At 45.7% G+C, this 22719-nt stretch overlaps 1 protein-coding gene across 16 annotated transcripts in view; it reads right to left on the bottom strand.

The window, feature by feature from the left end:
• The window catches only part of CELF4 (CUGBP Elav-like family member 4), a 1553364-nt gene that overhangs the window by 220512 nt on the left and 1310133 nt on the right, over positions 1–22719 (bottom strand). For all 16 annotated transcript variants that reach the window (XM_075327636.1, XM_075327668.1, XM_075327591.1 and 13 more), the window contains one exon: positions 14940–15083. In XM_075327636.1, coding sequence (XP_075183751.1) covers positions 14940–15083 — 144 coding nt within the window. The remainder of the gene's footprint in view (positions 1–14939; positions 15084–22719) is intronic.

Raw genomic sequence — 22719 nt, 5'->3', positions numbered from 1 at the left:
GCTTCGGTAACAATGTGTTACCGACGCTGCAGCGATAGTCCCCGCCCCCGTCACAGGTGCCATATCTTGTGATTGCTGCTGTAGCGAACATTATCGCTACGGCAGCTTCACATGCACTCACCTGGTCTGCAACGTCGCTCTGGCCGGCAATCCGCCTCCTTCCTAAGGGGCGGGTCGTGCGGCGTCACAGCGACGTCACACGGCAGGCGGCCAATAGAAGCAGAGGGGCGGAGATGAGCGGGACGTAAACATCCCGCCCATCTCCGTCCTTCCACATTGCAGCCGGGACGCAGGTAAGGTGATGTTCTTCGCTCCTGCGACTTCACACACAGCGATGTGTGCTGCCGCAGGAACGAGGAACAACATCGTACCGTCGCGGCTGCAAAATTATGGAAATGTCAGACCCTACACCGATCATACGATAATGACGCTTTTGCACTCGTTAATCATATGTAAAAGGATTTGCACATTACGATATCGACAGTGACGCCGGATGTGCGTCACTTTTGATTTGACCCCACCAACATCGCACCTGCGATGTTGTAGTGTGCAAAGCCCGCCTAAGGCTCCTGGCCTACAGAAGTGGCCTCAGGATTCAGGACCTAGGCCCACGTCCTCACTTTTCCTTGCTCCAACTCAAACTAAGCTCAGCCATCAACATGGCCACACTACTCCTTCTACTCCTCCTCCAACTAACAATCACCATATCTTAGCTATTGTAGCTAAAACTCAATATTTCCAATGTGCCTGTATTAACCTAAAATAGTCACTAAATATTTTTGTCTTCATACTATAACCTATCTTACTAGTACACATAATTGATAAATTCACATATAGATAAAATACAAGATAATCATCAATATGTACATTACTAATGGGGATTTAACCAACTCCTACATGCCCCCTGCTTAAATCTGGTCATTCCGACCAGAACTATATTAAAACCTGAAACAAGCAAAAGTCCATTTTCTTGAGTCTATACATCTACTCATACACAGCAGAACACCTGCACCAGTCCTTGACCTGGCGGACACCTCGGTTCCTCCATCCTTCTCTTCCCTTCCCTGCGGACAACAGTTCCTTATAGCACAATGTAGTGCCCCTGAGACTGGTCGCTACAGGGTATATCATTATATCCTTCCCAGGCAGGAAGAGGTTAACCCAGTAAGTTTACACACACCTCACATAGCTCATCTAAACACAGTCAGGAAGTGACCCAGCCAGTTTCTAGCAGGCCCAGGCACTGGGGGATCTCCAGGTCACCATAACAATGATCTGGATCCTTGCAAAGGTGTGGGGGGGGCAGGAGTAGGAGTAGGAGAAGTCCATTTTCTTGAGTCTATACATCTACTCATACACAGCAGAACACCTGCACCAGTCCTTGACCTGGCGGACACCTCGGTTCCTCCATCCTTCTCTTCCCTTCCCTGCGGACAACAGTTCCTTATAGCACAATGTAGTGCCCCTGAGACTGGTCGCTACAGGGTATATCATTATATCCTTCCCAGGCAGGAAGAGGTTAACCCAGTAAGTTTACACACACCTCACATAGCTCATCTAAACACAGTCAGGAAGTGACCCAGCCAGTTTCTAGCAGGCCCAGGCACTGGGGGATCTCCAGGTCACCATAACAATGATCTGGATCCTTGCAAAGGTGTGGGGGGGGCAGGAGTAGGAGTAAGTTACAAAGCAGATAGGAAGTAGAGTCAGTTCCAGTCAGACAGAGACAGAGCAGACACGCTGTAGAGCAGCTCCCTGAGGGATTGCTGCCAGGCACCCCTCGGGGAGGCACCACAGAACAGTCTGAGATGTAACACCGCACCGACCTCTGCAGGAGTCTCCTGCAGAGGGTAGCCAGCAAGACTGGGGCTAGTAACGGGACCCGGTACCAGTAATTGTGGGCTAAAGAAGTACAGTCGCCAGGGAGAGTACGGTGTGAGTACTCATGGGACTGAGCACAGGTGGGGTACAGAGCCCTAGTTCAGGAAGACGCTTCAAGCTCACTTAATAACAATCTGCCCAGTGAGGGGACCATCAAGGACCTTACCAACTTTAGTGTCTGGGGCACAGCAGCAGAGAGGGAACCTGGGAAAGGGGACAGAGGTCCGACCCAAGAGAAGTTCAAGCTGCTTGCCATACGGGCAAAGACAGAGAGTGAGAGAGAGAGCAGGAGAGGTTGCCAAGATGCTTCAGGCCATGAGGAACCACCAAGTACAGAGTTGTGCACAGAGGAGAAAGCCCACTGATTACCGGACCGCTGACCTGCCCTGGATCAACCGGAGTCTCCGATGGCAAGGACCAGCACTGGGGTGCGATACCATCTTCGTCAGGCCAGTCACAGCAACCCCAAGAAACCACTGGCCTGGTGACGAGTACCCTAAGGCCCCATGGGGAGCTACAACAACACTGTTTGGGTTCAACTCCTGGGGACATATAGCAATGGAAAGAGCCCATGGTAGAAAGGGTAATGTCCATGGGGCAAAGGGTCACTGGCCATGAGGCAAAAGGGCTATGTCCACGGAAGGAAAGTTAGTCTATGGGCAGGGGCCAAGTTCATGATAAAGGACGTATAGTCCTCTCGTCGCTTACAGTCCCGTAATCCAGCAGGGGGGTGTGCAATAAGTGAAAAACAACTTGGGACGTGGGAAACAAACAATAATTTTTGGCTGATTCTGGCCAACATCAAATTCAGGTTTCCGACCTCTTGACCCATCTCCAATTTCTGGAATGCAGAACAGTCCCATTAAACGAGTGAGTAATCGGCGGATCCGGCTCTTGTTCAGACCCAGGTCTCATTCATATTGGCCCCCTAAGGGTAGGCTGCTGAAAGGGCACCCTAGACATATTGGCCCCCTGTAGGCTGCTGAAAGGGCACCCTGGACTACGTGTACCATGGCCACACTTAAGTTTTTGACTAACAGCGGTCCGTACAATGCAGTTGCGCAAAAGAAGCAACCAACACACACATCAACAGAAGTTCCTTCAGTATGTCATGGCCACCACCCTCCTTAGTCTTCCTCCGGTTGCACTCCCAATGATCGTTTGAATACATATGTTAGCCTATGGCTTTCCCAACATGCAGTAGTGTAGATACACTGGGTCCAGTGGCTTCATTTACAGCATTGATGGCCACCCACCAGGACATCTATTATGCTCCCATACAATATGAATATGACATTATCGAATTTGCATGGTATGACAGGTAATCTATCGCTTGCTTCAATAGAGCTGCAATACCAGACACAACCCATGGCCAGCTGTGCAGTTGTGATGTCGAGGGCGCGGGATAGATCACAACCGGGGGGCCTGCTGCTTCTCCGTCATCCTGCATGGCCGCGGGAGCCGCGGCTCCACTATCACCATCGGGCGCCGACATCCTTCCGGTCTTTGCCCCTTGGTTTTCAACAGCAGTCTCGCGGGACCCACTGTCCTTTACAACTTCCTGCTTTTGGAGTCACCAGGTTCCACCCGCGTTCTTAGGGGGTGGGGCTTCGGCTTTGCGCCCTTTCCGGGGAAGAAAACGATGGCGTTGTTGTTTTGGCTCCAAAAATGGCGAGCAAGATGGCAGCAGTTCAAGATTTTTGAGCGTTTCACGGAATTCAAAGCAAGGCGCGCGTCATGCAGGTCACGGATGGGGTAAGAATCCTGTTCATGACGACAGGTTTTTGTTGTCGCGGACGGGTGTCGGTCCACGGCAAAGTTGCTGCTCGGAGAGCTCGGATCTGGATTCGTTTCTGGGGCTCGAGTGGTGATCAGACCCGGGGCTCATGCAACCGCCCATCCTTGCAACAGTGAAAGGGGGTATTTACAGGGGAGATAGTTTTTGTCTGTGACGCCACCCGTGGGTTGCGGTGATGGGATGGTAGCACCGCCGCTGCCTCTTGTGCAAGTGCCCGGGGCCGATGGTGTTGGGCAGCAAGATGGTATCCCCTCCACGGGTAGGGGAGGTGTAGTCCCGGGGCCCAGGTCTCGGTGGGGAACAGTGCTTGGGCGCCGTCGGCAGGTTGGACCGGATGACACCGGTGTACGATTAACAATAATCCACACAGAGTCTGTACTGTAAACCAAGGCCGGATGCCGGTTGCCGTTGGAGAGGTGTGCTGGTCCTGCACATGGGTTAGCAAGGTTGGGACCCTTCCTCCTGCACATGTGTCTTGCTGTGTGTTGCTTTAACCCGCTTGGAATGGGAGAAATCAGCTCCCCTGTGGCTTTGTATACAGAGGGAGCCGTTGCCCGCAAATTCTGACCCTTGGGATTTTAGTGGGTTCTGGCGGACACCCTATCCCCCGCATTGGGCTTCCGTTTCGCTCTCTGGGCTTTTCTAGAACAAGGCCTGGAACCTTGCTCCTGACTGGTAAATTAACAAGGGGCTTGCAAACTTCCTCGTCCTAGGGTCCAGGTACCCCGCCTGTGCACGGCCTCCGGACCGGATTCCCGCTGTCGGTACCGGTGGGCTACAACCCTGCCCCGGTCCACTTCAGGTCTCCCGCAACCAGATCTCCGTCGCCTGTGGCCCTACACTGCCATCTGCCACCTAGTCGTTTCTCTCGTGGTCCAAGGGCTTCGACCCTTGACCACTCAGTCACTTCAGCTCCTCACTTCTCCACTATTAACTCTCAACTGACACTCTCACTCTCATGTGTTCCCGCTGCTGATACCTCAAGACCCCTAGGTGGGCATTCCCATCCGCCTGGTCCCACCAACTGGTGTGACCCTGTTGTCATTAGGGATGTGGCTAGGCTTTGTGGCTGGTGTTCCTGTGTGTGGGATGCGGTGTTGAATCCCAAGGAGGAGGCGATTCCTGTACCCTTGGTGAGGGGTACAGTCCTTTGTGACTACCTGGTTTTGCCAGGGCATCACAGTGACACTACAGTCATTTAATCCTGGACAACCCCATTAATTCCCCTAAGGTCCTTCCATAAGCATAGGAAACAATTGTGTTTCCAATCCTTTCAAGAATAATCAAATGTACACTTCTTAATTTTGTACCTTACAAGGTGGATGCTTCCGGTTAGAGAATTGGGGTGCAATAGTTCTGTGGTGCCCTGGACTAGCCAGGTCGTCACAGGTACTGCAACACACACCCCCACCCCGAGACAGGCACATCAGCCAGACACAAAATCCTTGTTTCCTCCCTCCAGGGGCTGATGTCCACACCAGGTGGGGTGGAGCCAGGCGGTTGGCCCCACCGACTGAGGAGTTCACAGTCCTGGAGGCGGGAAAAGGAAGGGAGTTCAGTTAGGGAAGTGCAAGTGAGAGGAGTGAAGTGGTGGTGAAGGAGTAAACTGACCGTGTCCGGGTACGTGGCCCGGGCACTAAGAGCAAGGATGGCAGATGGTAGTAGCCGTCTGCAGGAGAGGCGAATCAACGCGGAACTGTAGGACCGGGGTCGGGCGGTGGCCCGCCGGTACTGAACCGGGGAGCGAAGTGAAACCAACACACACAGGCAGGGCCTGCGGACCCCGACCAGGCTTGGAGTCGCCGTTAAGAGGTCAAATCCGTCAATGACCGGAACCCCAGGGGTTTCCTAAGAGCCAAAACCCGATAGAAGGCAACCGTCCTACCAGTAGAAGGAAATACAGCTACCGCCACAGCTAGAGTTCCAAGGGCCAGAGCCTGCGGGCAAAAGGGCTCCTCCGGTGCATATATACGCTGGGGAATGGGTTACCGGTGGGAAGCCATCGGAGCCGAACATACACAAAGGTGCAGGGAAAGGCATCTACCACCAACCGTCCGGGAGAAGCCACAGCAGCCGGCTGCAGGACCTGTCCATCCAGCCGTTTGGTTTACCAGAGACTTTGCGTAAATTTGTGGCTGAGTGAGTACAACCGTGCCATCCGGCACCGCGCTGCACAGTCCAGGCGACCCTGCACCTTGCCAACCCTGCCTCCCCGTCACCTCACCGGGCCCCGGGACCACCAACCCCTACCCACGGAGGGGGAAAACAACATCCCAGCTGCTCCCTACCATCGCTCCCGGGATCCCCATCACCAGCAGCGGTGGTGCCCAACCTCACCACAACCCGTGGGTGGCGTCACGGACTAAATCCCCAAACCAACTACCCCTTTCACTCACGGGCGAAGAGCGCCGCTCGAGTCCCCGGATCCGGCCCGCGACAACTTGGCGTCACGAACAGGATCTTACCGTTCTACCGGCTGGTAGAAGTGCGCCTTGTGCCCCACCGGCGGTGTCCGGCCGAAAAATTTCAGAATCCGCCATCTTGGGCGCGAAGATTTTCCCGCTCGAGCGTCTTCTCGAGCAGTGGAGGCGCGAAAGCCGAAGCCCCGCCCCTGAAGAGAAGGTGCCGAGACAAGACCAAGGGGGAACGGATGGCGTCCAGCCACATGTAAACCGAGGCCATAAAAGCAGGGACGCCAGGACTCTACGGCGATTTTTGGTTCCTGGAACCCTGAAGTCGCGACACCTTGTCTACCCCGCCTGCATCGCCCGAGGCCCAGCAGCCCGGGACCGTGGCGTGGATGAGGGCCCGAGTAACTGAGTCTAACCAACGTCATCGGAATCAGATACGTCTCCTGGCGGAGCAGTGGACTACCGAGGTGGAAGCGCTGGCTGCAATTGCCCAGATGCACGAGATGGGAGCCGACGTGACGGAGCTGGTGAGTGACACACGCCTCCATGTCCCACAGGGACCGGCCGCTGCGGCTGGGAGACCCAGTCCGATCCTGGCCCTTGTACCGTCCCTGCCACTACCCATGGGGCTCCCCAGCGCTAACCTGCCTGACCTGCTGCCCCGTGCTATGGCGGTGGGACCCAAGAGGCTGAGTGCCGAGGGTCCGGAGGTCGGAGAGCTTGAGGAGGCTGCAGGCCCGGATGCTGCTGCGACTGGTAACGACTCACCTGGCGCAGAGGAGAAGAAAGCCCCGGCAGTCCGCCTGGCCCTAGAGGGAGCGCCTGACCGTGAGGGCGCCGCTCGAGTCCCCGGATCCGGCCCACCGCTTGAGCCACCGAGCAGCGGCAGCAGCAGCGCCGGACCCGAGCGTTAGCGAGCGCAGCGCCCCGCCGCCGCGGCACTTTCACCCCCATAGTTTTCATTTCATTTCATTGACAGCACGAAGAGATAGAATTCTGCCATAGAATATATTAAAAAGTTACAAAACTTTTTTTTTATTAGTTAGAAGTTACATAAAATCTTCTCATTAGTGACATGAATTGAATATTTCTCCATTTTTATGGATTAGCGGGCGCCCAAATGCGTCTTCAGAAGGCAGGGCAGCTCCTTCATATGAACGAGCGGCATAAAAGCGTCTAGAAATAATAAAATCCGGATCCAGGCAGGAGATGTAATGTAGGCTATGGTCTGTATGTACATTAGCCTTTATGCACCGTAAATGGCTGGCATTGCCTCCTCCGTGATCGCTACTCTTGAATATGGAAGGTGCATTAGGACTCGGCTCTCAGGTCTAATTACACCCATTATATTTGCACTTTCACCATCACAAAGACCGCGGCGGCTTTCAAAAAGTCTGTAGAAGTCGGAACAAAAGGAATAAAAAAAAAATGAAAAAAAAAACAGCTTTCCTGTACATCCGCCATCCCTTTCTATAGTAGTAAACCCGCATTCACCATCCGCTCTCGGCTGCCGAAGTTTTACAAATTAATTGTATCTTCAAGAAAGTGGAACCTAATTTGCTTTGCGTTTGCAGACAGTTAATTATCGGCCTAATACATAAAGAAGCGGAAAAGGTAGAACGTAATAATAAACTACGGAGCGATCACTTATTAAATTCAGAGGGGGAGGAGGATGCCGAGGCTCCCGGGAACCATAAAAAGGTGTTTATAATGCACTGATAATACAAAGGAGGATGAAGATGGTCACGATGGGTTTATACAATGTGTACATCACACCTGCTCATTCTACTCCGCCATAATTAACCATTTAACGAACGTTTACGCGCTTTTGTTTTTCCCTTGCCTTCTTTCATGAGCCATAAATGTTTTATTTTTCCATTTATGTAGACATATGGGGGGGCTTGTATGTTTGCGGGGATAGTTGCTGTTTTGAATGGCACCATTCGTTTTACCATACAATGTATTAAAAAACAAGAAAAACAAACAATTGTGATGAAATGTGAAAAAAATGCAATTCCGCCACGTTTAAGCAGATTTTTATTTTTGTTTTAAAGGGGCTCAGTACGGATTTGTTCCTTGCCGGGTGAGCTGATGTTTCTATTGATACTAATATGATATGTATTGTATACACACAATGTCACAGGTGGGCTAGGCTAGCTGAGAAGACCTGAACTGGCCCTATGACTGGGATCCCTGACAGCAAAACAAGCCCAAAACATCTTTACAGCTCCACCATATCTGACTGTAGGTAATGTGCTCTTTGGAGGCCTCATTCCATTTTCAGTAAGCAGTAGAATGATGTGCTTTACCAAAAAGCTCTATCTTGGTCTCATTTGTCCACAAGACGCTTTCCCAGAAGGATATTAGTTACTCACATACATTTTGGCAAAGTGCAGTCTAGCTTTTTTTAAAATCTTTTTTATGTCTTTGTGTCAGCAGTGGGGTCCTCCTGGGTCTCCTGCCATAACATTTCATGTCATTCAGATGTGGACAGATAATTTATGCTGACACTGATGCACTCTGAGCCTGTAGTATAGTTTGAATTTCTTTGGAACTATATTGTGGCCATTTATCCACCATCAGGATTGTCCTGTGTTGCAATATTTCTTTAATTTTTCTCTGTTGTCCACTTACAGGAAGATTAGCTACAGTGTCATGGGTTGTAAACGTCTTGATTATGTTGCACTCAGTGGTCAAAGGAACATCAAGATCTCTGGAGATGGATTTTTTCAACAATTTTGCTTCTTCAGTACTCAGACTGTTCTCTTCTACTCATCTGTTCTTCATGCACACACAGACACCCAATGCAAAGTTTGAGTCAACTTCTCCCCTTTTTATCTGCTTTCAGGTTTGATTGTCATATTGCCCACACCTGATGCTTGCCACAAATGAATTGGAACGAGAACCACATATTTAAAAAAAGTTGTTTGTCCACAGTTTTGGAAAGGTGTTAACAACTTTGTCCATCCCATTGTTGGGATTTTGTGTGAAATTATGTCCAATTTGCTTTTTTCTCTCTGTTTTTTTTTCTTGTTTTGATCCAATACACACACAGATAATAAACATGTGTATAACCAAACATGAATAATTGCAGTAATTTTCTGGCAGAAATACTTAATTTTCTGGAACAATTTCAAGGGTGCCAACACTTTTAGCCATAACTCCCCATATGAAACACAAACATCTCCCGACAGAGCACCTATGGGGTCAGGGGACTTTTTATTTCGACAACGCTTACCAAAGCTTTGGTCTTCTCTGTACTGAGTATATGCTCTGTTGGTGGTGCAATGTAGTGGTAATGTGAAGCGGTGGCATCCAAGTTAATATGGTGACTTACAAACTAGTATTATCTAGTGGTTGAAAAATGGGACCCCTTAATATGCTTAGCCTTTACACCCTTCCCTATAGTTAGTGTACGTCTCAGGGCTCTGATCCTGTTTCCCCACTACAATGTTATGGGAACCAGAGCAGACATAATGGCACCTTCTGTCTTTACAAGTGATGAACCAAGGGAAACAGTGCCAAGTCTTCTAGTGCCAGGTGGTGGGATGAAGACATGAGACACAAATAAGTGTGGGTCTTTCGAGTCTTAGGCTGGTGAAACAGACGACATGCCGATAGCTACCGAACAGGCTAGTCTTTGGGTGCAAGTGGAGAAAGTGGTGAGAAAATGTGTATGTATAGAGGAACATAGATAAATTGAGTAAGTATAGAGTTTTCTAGTCCAGGTTGGAGGGATGAATGCTGGTACAAATAAGTGTTGGACTTTATTGACCTAGGGTGGGTGGATGCTGGTCCTAATAGTTCTCGGGGGCAGATTGTGGTGGTAATGGGGTGTGTTCATGGCACAAACCATCATGGAGCCCTCTTGTTGACCCATTAATATATTCCCTTCTCCTTCCAATATCACTCTACCCTCATCCACATGGAGCCTTCTTCTCGACCCTTATATATCTTACCTCCTCCTTTCTATGTAATTCTACCCTCGCCCACATGGAGCCCTCTTCTTGACCCTTTAATATATTCCATTCCCCTTCCTATGTCACTCTACCCTTGTCAACATGGAGCCCTTTTTTGACCCTTTACTCTCTTCCTTTTCCTTCCTATGTCACTCTACCTTTGCCCACATGGAACCCTCTTCTTGACCCTTTACTCTCTTCCTTTTCCTTCCTATGTCATTCTACCCTTGCCCACATGGAGCCCTCTTCTTGACCCTTTAATCTCTTCCCTTCTCTTTCCTATGTCATTCTACCCTTGCCCACATGAAGCCCTCTTCTTGACCATAAAATATCTTACCTCCTTCCTGTCACTCTACCCTCATCTACATGGAGCCCTCTTCTTGACCCTTACTATATTACCTTCTCCTTCCTATGTTTCTACCCTTCCCCACATGGAGCCCTCGTCTTGACCCTTTAATATATTCCATTCTCCTTCCTATGTCACTCTACCCTCATCCACATGGGGCCCTCTTCTTGACCCTTTATTTTCTTTCCTTCCTCTTCCTATGTCACTCTACCTTTGCCCACATGGAGCCTTCTTCTTGACCCTTATATATCTTACCTCCTCCTTCCTATGTCACTCTACCCTTGTCCACATGGAGTCCTCTTCTTGACCTTTATATATCTTATCTCCTCTTCCCTATGTCACTCTACCCTCGCCTACATGGAGCCCTCTTTTTGACCACTACATATATCATCTTCTCCTTTCTACACTGTGTGCAGAATTATTAGGCAAATGAGTATTTTGATCACATGATAATTTTTATACATGTTGTCCTACTCCAAGCTGTATAGGCTTGAGAGCCAACTACCAATTAAGTAAATCAGATGATGTGCATCTCTGTAATGAGGAGGGGTGCGGTGTAATGACATCAACACCCTATATAATATATATAGGTCTGCTTAATTATTAGGCAACTTCCTTTCCTTTGGCAAAATGGGTCAGAAGAGAGATTTTACGGGTTCTGAAAAGTCCAAAATTGTGAGATGTTTTGCAGAGGGATGCAGCAGTCTTAAGATTGCCAAACTTTTGAAGCGGGATCACCGAACAATCAAGCGTTTCATAGCAAATAGCCAACAGGGTCGTAAGAAGCGTGTTGGGCAAAAAAGGCGCAAAATAACTGCCCATGAATTGAGGAAAATCAAGCGTGAAGCTGCCAAGATGCCACTTGCCACCAGTTTGGCCATATTTCAGAGCTGCAACGTTACTGGAGTATCAAAAAGCACAAGGTGTGCCATACTCAGGGACATGGCCAAGGTAAGGAAGGCTGAAAAACCACCATCTTTGAACAAGAAACATAAGATAAAACGTCAAGACTGGGCCAAGAAATATCTTAAGACTGATTTTTCCAAGGTTTTATGGACTGATGAAATGAGAGTGACTGTTGATGTATATATATATATATTATACAGCAGGCATGTATAATGGCAGAGTGATGTGCCAGCCGATGTCTTCCTATTGAACAATATCTTCGTAACAAATAAAAGCAGAAATGAGAAAAAAAAAACCTACACGTTTCTAAAACATTCAAGTGTCCCTACTCCATAAACTAACAGGAAAGTCCTCCTGGACCCCGGCATCTCCATCCGGTGTGACAAAGACGATCGTGACTCTGCCAGATGAAGATCAGAGATGCGGACTGTATGGGGAAAGTTCTGACAAAACTAGTTAGGAATTTGGAGAGCCGGTCTCAGGGGGAGGAAAGTACATTTTAGGTTATCACATTCTATTTGCTTACTAGAAAAGTCAGACGCAAGGGCGGCTAATGCAGTTTGATGCCTTCCCATGTAATGATCTTGAGGGGAAGACTTAGCTCTCAATGTGGAGTCACTTCATGTCATTCTGAAGCAGATCACATAATTTCCAATGTACTCGCCGTCGCTGGGATTTGTAAACAAAGTTCTCGGCAAACCAATAACCCTTCGAGTGCGGAGAGATGAAAATGCACGGTTCTCTGTTGCTTTGGGACTGATATCTCAGTGCTGATAATATCTATCACATTCTCGAATGTTGTGATGTCCATGTCAACTCTTGAAATGGTTAAATGCGTCTTATCCGCCAGATGGACACAACGAAGAAAAGGCCACCACTGTGAGTGCTGCTCTTGGTACTAATTCTGGTCACCACCCCAGCCAATGTGAGTGTGATGAGCTTTCACTTAGGACCTCCTTATGGCAGAGATCAGGGGCATAAATATAATAGGTGCACCGATTGCAATCACACTATGGGCCTAGGGGGCCAAAAATTCCCTTTGGCCTATATAAAAGGGCCATTGCTATAAAAGATTTGTAATAATTGGGAGCCTTATCGGAGCTTTTGCATTGTGTCATGTGGTGTTATGCTCTAATCTCCTCAGGTGTCTTGGCGTCTTCAGACTCTGTTCACACAGCAGAGTCTGACATGACACCTGGTGCTGTTGAGTTACTCTGTCGGTTGTGTGCTCACTCATGATTGGTCAAGCAGGAGTTAATTCCTGCTGGCTTGTGAATTGCTGTTGGGGTCACAAGTTGCTGAAGATCTACAGTGTCTTGCGAAAGTATTCGACCCCTTTGAATTTTTCATCCTTTTCCCACATTTCAGGCTTCAAACATAAAGATAAAAATGTTAATGTTCTGGTGAAGAATCAACAACAAGTGGGAGACAATTGTGAAGTTGAACGAAATGTATTGCTTATTTTAAACTTTCATAAAATAATAAACTAAAAATTGGGGCGTGCAATATTATTTGTCCCCTTTAAGTTAATACTTTGTAGCGCCACCTTTTGCTGTGATTACAGATGCAGTCGCTTGGGGTATGTGTCTATCAGTTTTGCACATCGAGAGACTGAAATTCTTGCCCATTCTTCCTTTTGCAAACAGCTGGAGCTGAGTGAGGTTGGATGGAGAGCGTTTGTGAACAGCAGTTTTCAGCTTTTTCCACAGATTCTCGATTGGATTCAGATCTGGACTTTGACTTTGCCATTCTAACACCTGGATACATTTATTTGTGAACCATGCCATTGTAGATTTTGCTTTATGTTTGGGATCATTGTCTTGTTGTAAGACAAATCTTCGTCCCAGTCTCAGGTCTTTTGCAGACTCCAACAGGTTTTCTTCAAGAATGGTCCTGTATTTGGCTCCACCCATCTTCCCATCAATTTTAACCATCTTCCCTGTCCCTGCTGAAGAAAAGCAGGCCCAAACCATGATGCTGCCACCATCATGTTTGACAGTGGGGATGGTGTGTTTAGGGTGATGAGCTGTGTTGCTTTTATGTCAAACATATCGTTTGGCATTGTGCCCAAATAGTTTGATTTTGGTTTCATCTGACCAGAGCACCTTCTTCCACATGTTTGGTGTCTCCCAGGTGGCTTGTGGCAAACTGTAAATGACACTTTTTATGGATATCTTTTAAAAATGGCTTTCTCACTGCCACTCTTCCATAAAGGCCATATTTGTGCAGTGTATGACTGATTGTTGTCCTATGGACAGACTCTCCCACCTCAGCTGTAGATCTCTGCATGGGCCTCTTGGCTGCATCTCTGATCAGTCTTTTCCTTGTTTGAGATGAAAGTTTGGATGGACGGCCGGGTCTTGGTAGATTTGCAGTGGTATGATCTTCCTTCCATTTCAATATGATTGCTTACACAGTGCTTCTTGGGATGTTTAAAGTTTTAGAAATCTTTTTGTAACCAAATCCAGCTTTAAACTTCTCTACAACAGTATCCCTGACCTGTCTGTTGTGTTCCTTGGTCTTCATGATGCTATCTGCCCTTTAAACAGAACACTGAGACTATCACAGAGCAGGTGCATTTATACAGAGACTTTATTGCACACAGGTGGATTATATTTATCATCATCAGTCATTTAGGACAACATTGGATCATTCAGAGATCCTCAATGAACTTCTGGAGTGAGTTTGCTGCACTGAAAGTAAAGGGTCCGAATAATATTGAACAACCCAATTTTCAGTTTATTCTTTTTTACAAAAGTTTATAATAAGCAATACATTTCATTCAACTTCACAATTGTGTCCCACTTGTTGTTGATTCTTCACCATAACATTAAAATTTTTATCTTTATGTTTGAACCCTGAAATGTGGGAAAAGGTTGAAAAATTCAAGTGGGCCGAATACTTTTGCAAGGCAATGTATAACAGCCTCCTTTGCCCTATTTAAGATGGTGGAACATGATTCTTCATGCCAATTATAACTCTAGCTTTGCTCCAGCAATATCAGTCTTTGAGCGTGGTGATCCAGTTGGTGATGACCTGTTGTATGCTATTTGGTGTGCTGTGGAAATATCCTTGTTGTTTGTTTATTTCCTTCTTGTGCTTATTTGTCTCTGAGCACGTATTGTCTTTTGCCCTGCGTGTGCTTGCAGTGAGTTTGGGTCTTGGTTTTCCCCTGTCTGTTGGTATTTGTGGGATTCATCCCTCCTGTCCCAGGCCTTCTTGGGGGTGTTAGACCAGGGCTATTCTGGAGTCAAGGCAACATTGGCGATCTAAACCTTGCCGCCATCAGGCGTACCTCTGGAATAAGGGACAGCTTAGGGTCCCTAGTCAGAGGGTATGTCTACTCCTAGTTACCATATCATACCCCATGACATCATCACATTGGGGCCCATGAGCTTCCAGTTACACCACTGGCTCAGATAGTCTCATTGGTGGAAACCATAGTGGAGGCAATGGAGTTACCTCTTTACCTCTGATAGTGTCTAGTATCAATGAGAACAGTAATGTGCATACAACTGCAGGTTCTCAGTACAAGTGTTAATATACAAATGGAGCAGACTGGACAATCCTATATTATACATAGTAACTGATATGTGTGGTCTCACTGCTGTAATACAGGACTATGACTATATACTCACTGCCTGAGCATAGGCGCCGTAAGCTCCAAACTGGATAGCCATGGGGTTGAACATTCCCATCTGTCCAGCCATTTGCTGCATACGTCTCATTGTGCGTTCTTTATCTGTATCTGCAAACTTCACCACCAGACTCGAGGATGCCCCCTAATGGAGAAGGAAATAATATATGGTTAATATTCAACATGACATGTATGGAGGAAAAATGAGCAAAAAATATAAATAATTACAAGTAAAAATGTAACCTATTTAAATATCAATCTATCCATCTCATTTATCTATCTATCTCATTTATCTATCTATTTAATCTATCAATTCTTGTGTCTATAAGCTATATAAAACTATGAAGAGGCAGCACTTCATAAATAAGTAAAATGTGTGGACTTTATTAGTCCTTCCTTCCTTCCTTCCTTCCTTCCTTCCTTCCTTCCTTCCTTCCTTGTTACATTTGGTGTTCTCTCTCACGCACTCTCTCATACTAGTCACTGGAAGTTCAGCATGGCTTCTCTGAGTAGCTGAAAAAAAGAATTGTGGCTCTATATAAGATGGCCGAGGCTATAAGAAGATTACCACCACCCTGACACTGACCTGCAGTACGGTGGCCAAGACCATACAGTGACAGGATCCACTCAGAACAAGCCTCGCCATAGTCGGCCAAAGAAGTTGAGTGCACAAGCTCAGAGTCATGTTCAAAATAGATGTATGAGTGCTACCAGCATTGCTGCAAAGGTTACAAGGGTGGGGGTCCTCCTGTCAGTGCTCAGACCATACGCCACACACTGCATCACATTGGTCTGCATGGCTGTCATCCCAGAAGGAATCCTCTTCTAAAGATGATGAACAAGAAAGTCCACAAAAAGTGTGTTGAAGGCAAGCAGATGAAAGACATAGATTACTGGAACCATGTAATATGGTCTGATGAGACCAAAATAAACTTATTTGGTTCAGAGTGTGTGTGATGGCAACCAGGTGAGGAGAACAAAAACATGTGTGTGCTGCCTACAGTCAGGCATGGTGGTGGGAGGGTCATGGTTTGCGGCTGTATGAGTGCTGCCAGCTGCGGGGAGCTACAGTTCATTGAGGGAACCATGAATGCCAACATGTTCTGTAACATACTGAAGCAGAGCATCATCCCCTCCCTTTGTACTCCAACAAAACGACTCCAAACACATCTCCAAGATGACCACTACTTTGCTAAAGAAACTGAAGGTGCTTGACTGGCCAAGCGTCTCCAGACCTAAACCCTATGGAGCATCTGTGGGGCCTCCTCAAATGGAAGGTGGAGAAGCGCAAGATCTCTACCATCCACCAGCTCCATGATGTCATCATGAAGGATAGAAGAGGATCCAGCACCTCCTTTGAAGCTATAGTGACTTCCATGCCCAAGAGAGATAAGGCAGTGCTTGATAATAATGGAGGCCACACAAATATTCACACTTTAGGCACAATTTGGCCATTTTCAATTAGGGGTGTACTCACTTTTGTTGCCAGCGGTTTAGACAATTATGGCTGTGTGTTGAGTTATTTAGAGAACACCAAATTTAACCTGTTATACAAGCTGCACACTGACACTGTACATTGTATCACAGGGTCAGATCTTCAGTGCTGCCCCATGAAAAGATATAATAAAATATAAAATGTGAGGGGTGTACTAACTTTTGTGATACACTGAATCTGTGTACTATCGATCCATCTGTCTATCGATCCATGCATTAATTTATTCATCCATCCATCCATCTACCCCTCTATCCATAAATCCATCCATCCACCCGTCCATCTGTCCATCCATTCGTCCGTCCATCCGTCCACCCATCCATCCATTCATCCATCTGCTCCTCCATCCATGCACCCATTCATCCATCTACCCATCCATCCATAAATCCATCCATCCATAAATCCATCCATCCACCCATCCATCTATCCATCCATCGTTCTACCTAACCATCCATCCATTCATCCATCTAGCCATCGTTCTACCTAACCATCCATCCATTCATCCATCTACCCATCCATCCATCTAACCATCCATCCATAAATCCATCCATCTACCCATCCATCCATCCATCCATACATCCACCCATCCTTCCATCCATCCATCCTTCCATCCATCCATCCATCCATCCAATCACCCATTCATCCATCCATCCATCCATCCACCCATCCGTCCATCCATCCATCCATCCATCCATCTACCCATCCATCCACCCACCCACCCACCCATCCATCCATCCATCCATCCATAAATCCATCCGTCTACCCATCCATCCACCCATCCATCCACCCACCCATTCATCCACCCACCCATCCATCCACCCATCCACCCATCCATCCATCCATCCACCCATCCATCCACCCACCCACCCACCCATCCATCCTTACCTCTTATTGAAGAACACAAATTAATTCTTCTAAAACAAACTCGCTATAATCCTTATTTTCCAGTTATTGGCAGCTGAGCTGCTTCTGAGTAAATCTGACATTAAAAGAGAATATTTCTATATTGACCAGAAATCCTAATTTTACATTAATGAGTGGCGCACGTGTTCTCTGCAGCCACCAGGGTGCACAAGACCCATTTTTTAAAGGCATTATGTTGTTATTGATCAGGCCCTTAATTGCTGCTCATCGACAAAGGAATATTTTTAATGCATACATTTCCTGCTAAGTTCCAGCCGGCCCCGTCTTAATTAGAGTGCAACGTTCATTTAATTAACTGTGATCCACTGTGCTCTCCGCTAAGCCGGGTGTAATGACCACAGAGCTGGGGTGGGCATGTGCAGGGGATTTCAGCTCAATTGAACATTAGTCGCCATTTCCTACAATTTGATTTAAAATAAATGAGTATTTTTTTAGGGATCTTTTTGAGACACTCGTCTTATTCTTTGGAACGTTCTGATCTCAAGGCACGGTAATTAGCATCATATAAAACAGGTAGAGAGGCCATTAGTCTTTAATGCTTAAAATATTTCTTACCAATTAGTGACACTGCAAAAAAATATAATAAATTGACCTTAGATTTCATGCAAATGCCAATATATTGAAATGACATTGCCTAGATCCATAAAGTGTTTATACTGTGCTTTAAGTGGAAGATCAAAAATGTGAAAATGTCATCTATAGAAGATTTATTTGTTCTAATTTCAGTGAAGTTCCATACGGAGGCACCATATGGCGGCACATGGAGCGCCTTCAGGTGAATAATATGAGTGTGCCTCTATATACTGAGCATTTATGTCTTAATCTTTATGCTTTAAGAAATTATCCTAAATCTAAAGTCACTTAAATAAGGCCTGTCACTTGCAATAATTATATATATATATATATATATATATATATATATATATATATATTTTCATCTTGTGTAAATGCCACTGTTCTCCTGAATCCAGCAATGTTTTTCTCGTGTTTCTCCACCTCTCCATCCCTGAGATATGGTCCCTCTTCTCTATATATAGATCTTGCCTTTTTAGCCAAATGGGTGTGGTCTCCAAGAAGCTACCCACGGAGATGAGCTGGGGACCAGACCCACAGGGATATCAAGACAAGATTTTTATACAGCAAAGAAGGGGTCATATCTGTCACACGGTGTCTGGCTCAAAACTCGCTGAGTGTTAGAACGTCTTCTGATGCTGTTAACAGCAGAGTCAGACACTCCACACAATGCTGCTTTTGAGTTGCACAGACAGGCTCAGGCTCTTGTTAGTAATCAGGATTGCATGAGTTAATTTCTGATAGCCTGTGGATCACTGCTTGAGTCACATGTTGCACGAGACCCATCACAGTCGCTCCTCCTTTTTAAGATGGTGGAGTCTGGTCTCCCATGCCGATAATAGCATAGGGCGTTCCCTGTTCTTGTGCTTTGTTATCCAGTTGCTGGTGAATTTTTGTGTGCTGTTTGTGTTGTGGAAATTCTCTTGTTGTCTGATTATTTCTTCCCTTCCTCCTGATCATGTCTGTACCTCTGTGAGTGATTGCTGTGTGTTTGAGTTTTGGTCCCCCTCCCCCCCCCGTTTCCCCCGTCTATTTATTTGTGTGGGCTTAATCACTCCTGTTTCGGCCCTCCTCTGGGTGGAGAAAAGGGGGCCTCTAAACCAGGGTTGGTCAGAAGCTAGGGTAAGGAAGGTGGTCCAAACATTGTCACCTTCAGACATACCTTTGGGATCAGGGTCAATCAGGGTTCCACCAGCGTGAAGGCCAGTTTAGGCTTCCCTGTTCATAGTGATCCCATCACACCCTGTGACAATATCTCAGGAACGGAGATGCGCAAAGACAAAAGGAAAACAGTACCAGATCTAGGAAAACAGCGTCATTTACACCCAGTTGTAAGTATAGCAAGTGTTCTCCTGGTTGTAAGTATAGCAATAGCAAGGGGTTGTCCAGCAGAACAAAAAGATACTTCATTGTACTTAAAATGTTTTTCAATGGCATTAACTAATATATCTCCACAGAAGTTATTGTGTAATCATGTTATGTGTATGAAGGGGGCTGGTTGGATAATATGAAGAGGTAAAGCAGCCCCCTTCTGGGCGAAGCATAGAAGGGATCTGGCACAACGACAGAAAATAACTAATCAACCAGCCATCTGTACATTACTGGTCATGCGTTAATCCAGGACATGCTCCCCAATATCAAACCAAACATGGTCCTGGATCTCTCGAAGTGGCAAGAGAGGCATCAAAACTGGGACATCATGGCACATATGAAAAATAAAATCTATAAGTGACTTTACGTAGGATTTCTTTGTTCTATTCATCAACTCCTTTAAGCTCAAGAGATATAGAAAGGATAAAAAAAATCTATCTTCAAAGAGAAAAGAAAATTACACAAATCATGGCTGTATCAGTATGAAGGCCAAAAGAGAAAAAACAAAGGAGCAATCAAAGTAAATCCAAGGTCAAATCAAACTAAACATTTTTATTTCTAGAGGTGGACCACACTAAATTGTGCTCCTCTTTTGGCACATTATTAACGAATCCAGATTGTAGGAGAAGACAGAATCAAGTAAAAAACAAGAGACAACAAGAAGATTAAAGAACCCAGATAGGAGTAGAAGGTAGGACCAGGTAGAAGACAAGAGGCAACAAGAAGATTAAAGAACCCAGATCGTAGGAGAAGACAGGACCTGGTAGAAGACAAGAGGCAACAAGAGAAATTAAAGAATCCCGATCGTAGGAGAAGACAGGACCAGGTAGAAGACAAGAGGCAACAAGAAGATTAAAAAACCCAGATCGTAGGAGAAGACAGGACCTGGTAGAAGACAAGAGGCAACAAGAGAAATTAAAGAATCCCGATCGTAGGAGAAGACAGGACCAGGTAGAAGACAAGAGGCAACAAGAAGATTAAAAAACCCAGATCGTAGGAGAAGACAGTTCTAGGAAGAAGACAAGAGGCTACAAGAAGAAAGAAGCCGGATCGTTGGAGAAGACAGGACCAGGTAGAAAACAAGAGGCAACAAGAATATTAAATAACTCCGATTGTAGGAAAAGACAGGACCAGGAAGAAGGCAAAAAGCAACAAGAAAATTAAAGAACCCAGATTGTAGGAGAAGACAGGACCAGGTAGAAGACAAGAGGCAACAAGAAAATTAAAGAACCCAGATTGTAGGAGAAGACAAGACCAGGTAAAAGACAAGAGGCAACAAGAAGAAAGAAAAAAACCCATAGCACCTTTTTTGTTAAAAAAAAATGTATGTTTAAAAGTTTTTTTTTCATAATTGGTATTGTTGGATAGTGCTAGTAAAAGCAAGCCCTTTTGCAATTTACTACTATTTAACATTTGCAGCCGCTCTTGAGATATAACACTTTTCTTTACAGCTCATTGCCTAGGAGACCGACCACTACTGCTTTCTAGATTATAGGCCCTGCGCTGAAGCTCGCCTGGATTAGGAGGTCACAACGTACTCCAGGGATCCTGATCAGCTTCAATACATTGCTTATAAGCGGAGTATAAAAAAGTGTGTAAGGCTCCTTTCACATTGCGTTTTTCCCTACGTCCACAGGTCCCGTCGGAGGATCCGTCCGAACTGCCCCTCCCCCACTCTACAAAGCGTGTTCCGGACGCATGCGCCCGGCAGGGCCATTCACTGTAATGGAGCGCACTGCGTTAGCGTGTGCTCTGTTTTGTGCCATTTTTGCACATATACGTTTTCTGCAGACGGACACCCGAACGTAGTGGACTAGTGGACGTAGTGGACGGATCCTCTGACGGGACCTGTGGACATAGGGAAAAACGCAATGTGAAAGGAGCCTAAGCACTGTGCATCTTCTGTTTCTAACAGTGGTGGTCGGTCTCCAAGGCAATGAGCTGTAAAGAAAAAACAAGTGTTAATATCTCAAGAACGTTTGGAAATTTTAATATACAATAAATTGCAAAGTTGCTTGTATTGACCAGCACTATCCGAAAATACCCATTTTGGAAGTTGGGAATAACCCTTCACATCAGCAGTAAAATGCCACCATATTTACTAAACATATTGTTAGGCATTTGATGCATTTTTGAAGAAACCGCCAAACTTTTTAAACATTTTTATGTCTCAATATACTCATTATCTTCTTTCCTTACAGGGCGAATAGACTCCACCAGAACTTACCAAAAGAGTACCAAATTTTTTGTATTCTCACCAACAAATCAAATCTCTTGTATCAATGCTGCGGATATCACTAACTGTTCCTCCACCTGTACATATGAAATCTCATTTTTATCATTCTCTTGTTTTATTCATTGATTTTGTTGGCTATGTCGTAATATATAAACCAATTACTAACCCCGGGGGGATGAGCCGCAGCAGACCAGGGGGTGATGTGGGACGAGGAGGGGAGAATTACCTTCTACATCAGGAGCGGTGCGGTGTATTGAGAGCTGATAACAGCCTCTGCACATTACATATAATCGCCACTAAGTGCTTCTTCCCTGATAATTTAATGAAAACCCAGATAATTTTAAATGTCCTCAATGTCCTTGTACCTGTTTAGCGCAAGATTCAATCCGGTAGATGAGGTTTTAATGATCACACCGACTATCTGTAATTGTTGTGTAATTGGCCAATACTATTTCCACAAAAAAAAAAAGAAAGTGACAACACATCACACATCACACATAAACTATGGGTAATTAATATTCTGCCTCCATCCAGGACACAGAAAAAAAGTCAAATGAAGATCAGCGAAGGCGGAAAATGGGAGAAATCAAATGTATGAAATGGTCATAACCGTGTACTAATGCGCTATACAGTGATAATGGCCGGATAGAAGATGGATGGATGGATGGGTAGATAGATAGATGGATAGAGGAATGGATAGATGGATAGATAGATAGATAGATAGATAGAGGGATAGATAGATAGATAGATAGATGGATAGATAGATAAAGGGATAGATAGATAGATGGATAGATAGAGGGATTGACAGATAGATAGATAGATAGATAGATAGATAGATAGATAGATAGATAGATAGATAGATAGATAGATAGAAAATGGATGGATGGATGGAGAGATAGATAGAGAGATATATAGATGGATAGAGGGATAGATAGAGGGATAGAGGGATAGATAGATAGATAGATAGATAGATAGATAGAGTGATAGATAGATAGATAGACAGATAGATAGATAGAGGGATAGATAGAGGGATAGATAGATAGAGGGATAGATAGATAGAGGGATAGATAGAGGGATAGATAGATAGATAGAGGGATAGATAGATAGATAGATAGATAGATAGATAGATAGATAGATGGATAAATAGATAGAGGAATAGTTAGATAGATATATAGATAGATATAT

The sequence above is a fragment of the Anomaloglossus baeobatrachus genome, chromosome 1 (assembly GCF_048569485.1).
Source record: "Anomaloglossus baeobatrachus isolate aAnoBae1 chromosome 1, aAnoBae1.hap1, whole genome shotgun sequence".
Classification (NCBI taxonomy): domain Eukaryota; kingdom Metazoa; phylum Chordata; class Amphibia; order Anura; family Aromobatidae; genus Anomaloglossus; species Anomaloglossus baeobatrachus.
The sequence above is the reverse complement of the archived record's forward strand: the minus strand, read 5'-3'. Positions and strand labels throughout refer to the sequence as shown.